The 7,691-nt window shown below is 42.4% G+C and overlaps 1 protein-coding gene across 1 annotated transcript; it reads right to left on the bottom strand.

The window, feature by feature from the left end:
* Positions 1-3,462: 3,462 nt before the first annotated feature.
* LOC137049713 (zinc-binding protein A33-like) lies at positions 3,463-6,527 on the bottom strand. The gene is made up of 6 exons (XM_067428342.1): positions 5,975-6,527; positions 5,347-5,442; positions 4,896-5,126; positions 4,796-4,818; positions 4,596-4,714; positions 3,463-3,965 (listed from the first exon to the last, which is right to left on the bottom strand). The coding sequence occupies exons 1-6, from the start codon at positions 6,368-6,370 to the stop codon at positions 3,484-3,486; spliced, it is 1,347 nt and encodes a 448-aa protein (XP_067284443.1). The 5' UTR covers positions 6,371-6,527; the 3' UTR covers positions 3,463-3,483.
* Positions 6,528-7,691: the final 1,164 nt, after the last annotated feature.

The raw sequence follows: 7,691 nt of genomic DNA on the forward strand, positions 1-7,691 counted from the left end.
AGCAGAGTAAAATACTTTATTTAAAACACAGGCAATAGAAAAAGGGTGTGTCCACACTATGACAATTTGGTTGCTCAGAGTGAATAGATTTGTGTGCGATACATTGCTTTGCACAGCAGGTGTCACTAAGGAGCACAGTTTCATGAGGCTTCAGGTAAATTAACCTTTTGGTGAACCAATGGGCTGGAAAGCCTCCGTGGTTCAGGAAGCCTCATTTGGCCATCCCTATCTGTGGGCTTCCTGCAGAGTATCGATGACACTCATGTCCATATCATTGAGCCAACAGTAAATGAGCAGACAGACACACAGCAAAAGTCAAAGCTTAAGTGTTTATTTCTGAAGAGAATTTCTGAGAAGCATTATCTAATCAGCCAATCACATGGCAATTGACTCAATGCATTTATGGGTGTGGTCCTGGTCAAGACAATCTCCTGGGGGGGGGGCGCAGAAGGTATACAATGGTGAGGCGGCAGAGGGAAGGCCATCCGGCCCCCAGCACACAACTCCCCCACCCCCCACCCCATGACCTACCACGCCCTGACCCCAGGGCCAATTCTCAACCCACCACTTTCGTCCTATGTATGAGTGTGAATGGCTAAATTGTGGGCTTTCTCAGATGGAATGAATTAAAAGAAGTGGATATGAAGGGTGAGTATCTACCCAGATTCCCCCCTGCACAACGCACTCCCCCCATGTATTAGTGGATATATGCTTTCTCTGGAATTTATGCATTAAAAGAAGTGAGGTGTGCAGTGAAATACCTGCTAAGGCATCTACATGCACATCTCACATACCCTAGTCTGTTTTGTTGTTCTTGTTATTGGTGGAAGTATGATGTGTGCAGCCTAATGTGTAGAGCATTTAAAAGAGAGTAAGGCGTGTTGAGTGCTACCAGGGTGAGGCGTGTGCATGTCCGAGTGAGGAGGGCGCTTCACAGACACGCCACCGGATTGACCAACACCAAACCAACATGGCAACCCGACAGGACCGTTCAGTCCAAGCCATCCATGGGGCCCAGGCAGAAAAGAGATGAGTAGAGAGAGGGGGGGTGGGGTGGGGGGGGGGGTGGAGAAAAGTTACAGGGAAGAAAAAAAAGATAGAAGAGGGAAGAAGGGGAGGGGGAGATTATACTGACATTTAATTAATAATGATTAATAATAATAATTGTTCCAGCTACATTCTTTTGCCCTAGTGTTTGTGGCTATTTACATGTGGATATGGAGAAATGTGTGGATCTGACGTTGTGTTTTGGATCTCAGGCACAGAGGGTCAGGACTGTAAGTAATGTAAAATGCCTTGTTGATGCTCGAGGTCAGAGGAGAATGGGCCGACTGATTCAAGCTGATAGAAGAGCAACTTTGACTGAAATAACCACTCGTTACAACCGAGGTATGCAGCAAAGCATTTGTGAAGCCACAACACACACAACCTTGAGGCGGATGGGCTACAACAGCAGAAGACCCCAACGGGTACCACTCATCTCCACTACAAATAGGAAAAAGAGGCGACAATTTGCACGAGCTCACCAAAATTGGACAGCTGAAGACTGGAAAAATGTTGCCTGGTCTGATGAGTCTCGATTTCTGTTGAGACATTCAGATGGTAGAGTCAGAATTTGGCATAAACAGAGAGTAGGACAGTTCACCTCCACCTCCATCACCGTGAGTGTGGGAGCTCCACAGGGCTGTGTCCTCAGTCCCCTGCTCTACTCTCTCTACACGCATGACTGTTTGTCCACACACAGCTCCACCTCTGTCATCAAGTTTGCGGATGAAACTGTTGTCCTGGGCCTCATTTCCAACAACAATGAGACCGCATACTTGGACGAGGTGGAGCAACTGACATCATGGTGCCAAGACAACTGTCTCCTTCTGAATGTGAACAAGACCAAACTGATTGTGGACTTCAGGAAGAGACAGCAATGGTCATATTCCCCTCTCATGATCAGCGGGACACCAGTAGAGAGAGTGAGCAGCTTCAAATACCTGGGTGTGAACATCTCCGAGGACCTGACCTGGACTGCACATATCCAGTCTCAGGTGAAAAAGGCCAGGCAAAGACTGTACCACCTGCGCCAGCTGAGGAAATTCTGGGTCTCACCAGCTATCCTGAAAACTTTCTATTCAGGGGCGATAGAAAGTTTACTGACTCAGTGCATCACAGCGTGGTATGGTAACAGCACCAGTCACGACTGCAAAGCCCTGCAAAGAGTGGTGCGCTTGTCCGAGCGCATCTCAGGGTCAGCTCTCCCGTCTCTGCAGGACATCTACATCAAACGATGCAGAGGCAGAGCTACAAAAATCATCAAGGACATTAATCACCCGGCCAACCCCCACTTCACCCGGCTGCCTTCTGGTAAGCGCTTCCGTAGCCTGATGGCCAAAACTGAGAGACTCAGGAGGAGTTTCTTCCCACAGGCCATCAGACTCCTGAACGCTGTCACTTAACTACATGTGACTTCACCTCACTTCAGTATTAACAAACTCACATACTGATATTGCACTGCACTTTATTCTTGTGTTCATGTAACTACTCATTATAATGCTGTTTGCACATTACACTCCTGCACTTCTGTTATCCGCGTATTTATTTTTATAGTCTCCAGTTTACTTTATCTCACTTATTTTATTCCACATCTCTTATTTCTGTTACTTGATTTATTCATAATTCTACATATGTATATATATATATAGCACCTTTATCCTATTCCTATTTTATAATTTAATGTGCTCTTTTTTGTTAATTGTTATTTGCTGTCCATGGAGCGGACCTGTTTACATTTCACTGCCGGTTGTATTCTGTATATAACTGTGTATGTGACAAATAAAACTCTTGAACGTGAACACTGTGCAGACTGGTGGCGGTGGTGTAATGTTGTGGGGGATGAGAGCTTCATGCCCTGGATGTGCATCCCACAAATCTCCATCAACTGCAAGATGCTCTCCTATCAATATGGGCCAACATTTCTAAAGAATGCTTTCAGCAGCTTGTTGATCAATGCCACGGAGAATTAAGGCAGTTCTGAAGGCCAAAGGGTCAAACACAGTATTAGTGTGTGCTCCTAATAATCCTTTAGGTGAGTGTACATACAGATGTGATCGGTACTCTGCTGAATCAAGTATATCTATACTAAGCTTTAATATTTCAATTAATTTAAACAAATGATCATAACCTCTGTAACTGAAATAATAAATAATTTGTATTATTTATTCCTACTCCTGAGTTGTAAGTCGCTTTGGATAAAAGCGTCTGCTAAATGCATAAATGTAAATGTAATTTATGAAAATGTAGAATATCAATGACAACTTCTTGATTATTGATCTGTTATATTAAAGCAATATGAGAGTGTGAGTGTGGCTGTAGCCACCGGACTGATATTCAGATCAACTCTCACTCATGATATATGGATTAAATATTGGAAAGATGATGAAAGCAGGAAGATCCAGACCTACAGGAGTGACTCTACTGACTATTGACCGATCCTCAGATCCTCAGAGAGTCAGAACAACTGAAGAATGGAAAGAGTGTGTGATGGAAGGAGGTTGTGTATGTGTGTATATGTGTGTTAGTTACAGGATCAGAGAATGACACCGTTCCTCTGTCATAGCCCAGACACACTCTCACATGATCAAGCTTCTGATTAACAGGAAAACCAAAACCTAAAGAGAGTCCACCCTGATGATACTCCACACTCCAGACATCATCAGGGTTGAAGAAACTTTCTCCCTTCCTCTGGTTTAATGCTGTAGTTACTCCAAGAGTCCACCAGTAATTCTCTTTAACCTCCACATCCCAGCAGTGTGTTCCTGAGTTAAAACCTTCTGAACCCAGAACACAGCGACACCAGTCAAATCTCTCTGGATTATCAGGAACAGGATGTTTGTTCCCAGTGTATCTCACACTGGTCAGATCATCAGACAGGACGAGCCATGGATTCGCCGTGTTTGGATCCAGAATCACAGGAGCTGATGAGACAATCAACGTATGCTTTTATTCTGATCTTCATACCATGACCAAGAATGAACACAGATTATTATGAATTATGATCTGTTGATCAAGCACATTTTCTTCTGATCTTTGTCAGTGCTGTTATTAGTTTCACAATCATCTTCATCATCAGTGTTTAACTCCTTCAACTCTTCCCTTACTCACATACAGTTAATATATAATAATACATCTGGTGTAATTTTTAAGGAAAGCTCTTAATAAAAGAATCAATCTTGTGTTTGAAAGAGCATAACTAAGGCTCTGTGTAATCTGCACTTCTTTTGGAAGTATTTTTCACCCCAATAATTCATCATGTCGGGTTCAAAAGATAATGTTATAAAACCAAAGTAAGGCAAAAAGACTTTTTTGGAGTCTAAAAGGTCCCAATTTATCAAGAACTAACCTCAGCACTGACAAAAACATCCAGTTTATTAGCAACACAGCGCATGAGTGTGAATCCTGTGATATCCGCCTATGATCTTGCAGGTGTCTCATCCATATGGAAGGCCATAAAGACAAATATTTCTTTAGATGTTACGTGTTTTTCTAATTGTAACTCCTCCTAACAACCACCTGTGTGAGCTTATATTTTCTTTCATCAGACTCACTGTTGTGGACGATGTCCTGCATCTTCTTCCAGACTCTGAACTGCAGGTTGCCCAAGTACCGTGGCACATGAATCAAAGCTCCAGAAGCCATCCGTGGATCCGGCTGTGATCTCTGGACTCTGGAAGAACATTCAGGAGTCAGAACTGCAGTGGCTTTGGATCAGAACCAGAGAGACCAGAGACAGAAGCAGATCACTCACCTTTCCATTGAGACTGGAATCTCCTGCAGAACAAACACACCATTAATCATCAAGGACTCAATCAATGAACCAATGATCAACCAATGATCTGAAATCAGACCTTCAGAAAGCAGACGTCACTGGCTCTCATCATCTCCTCCATGTCTTTGATTGTGTGTGAAAGAGCTGAGATGTGTGTGTTCATCTCCTCCAGCTTCTTCTTCATCATCTGCTTCTTCTGCTCCTCTTCCTCCCTCAGTGCAGTGATTGTAGCTTCTTCTTCATCTCTGAGAAACTGATGAAGCTTCTCAAACTGCTGTTTAATCTGACGCTCTGTGTGCTCAGCTTGAGTCTGAAATCACATCACATTCCCTTCAGTCATCTCGAGCCACACACATCAACATTTCACATCATTCATATCAGAGAGAAACTCCCATAGCCGACATATAACGGATCCAGAAGCAGACGCTGCTCGTCATTTACAGAAATAATCAACTTAAATATATCAGATCATAACTGTATGTAGAGATCCTACAGCTGTGATGAAATGACTCTTGACTCTGTTTCCTCACCTTGATGTGTTGAGCGGTTTTCTCAAACTCTCCTTTAATGTTTTTATTGTGTTGAAGTTTCTCCTGTAAGGACTTCAGTGCTGTATCGAGCTCCTCCTAGAGTTGAACAAAAATCCAGCTGAAGCTCAAGCATCAAGACAATGATTCAAATGATTCAAAGCACAGGAGTAAATCCACATCTGAACGGCCCAGAAAAGCTCAATTAAAGTTTAGGAGTCCTGACTTGAACCCTGTTGAGATGATGTGGCAGGACCTTAAACAGGCAGTTCATGCTTGAAAACGCTCCAGTGTGTCTGAACTAAAGAAGTTCTGCAAAGAAAAGCGCTGTGAAAGACTGATCTCCAGTCAGCTCAAGCATTTGCTGCAGTTATCAATAATAAAGGGGTGATTAGTGTTGAAAACTGTATTCTGTTTACTGAGGTTGCCTAAGTTTTATGGTGTATTTTGTTTGAACATCTACTATTTAGTATGAGACACAGAAACAGAAGACTGAGGGTAAATAGGTTTTCACAGCACAGTAAATGTTACTGAAGTTGAGTAAAATGAGAAATATTGAGTGCATGAATGTGAAATCTGTTAATTACTAATTATTGTTCTTTACATGAGAAACAAAAGACAGTTGACTTACCTTATATGATGAAACCACTTCACTGATGGGTCTGAATTTGTGATTGTCGTGTTTTTGTGAAGTAATACACACTAAACACACAGGCTGTTTGTCCTCCAGACAGAAGAGTTTGAGTTTCTCACTGTGTAAACTGCAGATCTCCTCAGATCCTGATGAACGTCTCTCCTTTCTCTCCTTCAGGAACGACTCACACAAGTTCTTTAACACAAGATTATTTGGAGGTTCATCTCTTGAGGATCTTCTCCTGCAGACGGGACACTCCTGAGTTCCGCCGGTTCTCCAGGACTGTTGAAGACACTCTTTACAGAAACTGTGACTACAGGATAAAAGAACAGGAGCCTTGAAGATTTCACAGCACACGGGACAAGAAAGCTCTTCTACAGACAGTGAATCCATTTCCCCTGTTTGAGCTCCAGCAATCTGAACTTTACTTTCACTTCCTGAATGACGGCTACAACATAAAACACAATGAGAATCACACAGATCTGCTTTCTGTTCAGAAAAAAACTTCACAAAATCCTCCTGTAAAGCGTTTCTCTTCGTTCTCCACTGATCACTGATTCTTTATTGCTGTTGTCGAGAGAGAGTCGGAATGATAGAAAGGAGAAATAAGTTAGTCTCTTCCTGGTAAGTAAGAGTAGTTTATGAACACATTTGGGTGTGTTCAAACAGGTCACACGGGAATGGCAGGATTTCTTCAGGTTAAATGTATTGAAAGTTACCTTGCATTGAAATGTTAAAATATAAAAACATTGTATAAAACACTGAAGGGGGAGTGGGCCGACACCCTTGCCTCTTCATCATATGCATCTTCATCATATGCATCATTGTTTGATGACACATTGTTTAGACTTTATGCCAATCAGTAATATTCCACGTGTCCATAATGATGTAAATCATGCCCTTGAAATTGGTATAACTGGTGTGGTAATATTATGTAAGGTAGAGTAGAGTCTGGCCTGACACCGCCCTGAGAGACTCTGAAGCTGACTCTACTGATGAAACTGCAAACTATTCTTCAGTAAAATTCTCTCAGATGATTGAACATCCTGACTCCTGGTCTTCATTTCGCATATCTGGTCTATGGGTCAAAACTGTCAACCCCTAACAACACAAAAAAAAAAAAAAAAAATTCTTAATTGCACAGACAGATATTTCCCGATGGTATAAAGTTTTGTGGTCATGCATACACCAGTGCTGACACAAAAACTGACTTACAAAACTTAAATCATTATATTGTTGTGAATGAGTTGTCAAATGATTTTTACACCATTCTGTAGTAAAAACGATAGCCCTCAGTCTGACCTCTAGATGTCAGTGAAGCCGCACTGAAGTCTCTCTGCTCACAGCGGCTGAGGACTGATTTCACATCAGCAAGTGAAGAGTTTCTTAAAGCTTGGAGCATACTCTGCAAAAACAAAGAAATGTGTTCGTTTTCTCGAGGTGGCAAGAACAAGAATAAAGTTCGCTATGGCCAGTTCATTCCATACTTCAGAACAGCAGGTGTTGATCATCTCAGTTTCTCCGCATTAACCACGCCCACTTTAAATGTCTGACCAATCACACAATAGTTCCCGGACACCTACAAGAAAGAAGTTCTGCTCAGACGATGTGTCGAGAACAAGCTGCGAGAACTCCTAAACCAGGGCTGCGAGAACTAAATTATGTCATTTTGTTGTCGCAGCCCTGGGAGCGAGAACTTTTTTCTCTGTTCTTG

Source organism: Pseudorasbora parva, chromosome 2, assembly GCF_024679245.1.
Source record: "Pseudorasbora parva isolate DD20220531a chromosome 2, ASM2467924v1, whole genome shotgun sequence".
Taxonomy (NCBI): domain Eukaryota; kingdom Metazoa; phylum Chordata; class Actinopteri; order Cypriniformes; family Gobionidae; genus Pseudorasbora; species Pseudorasbora parva.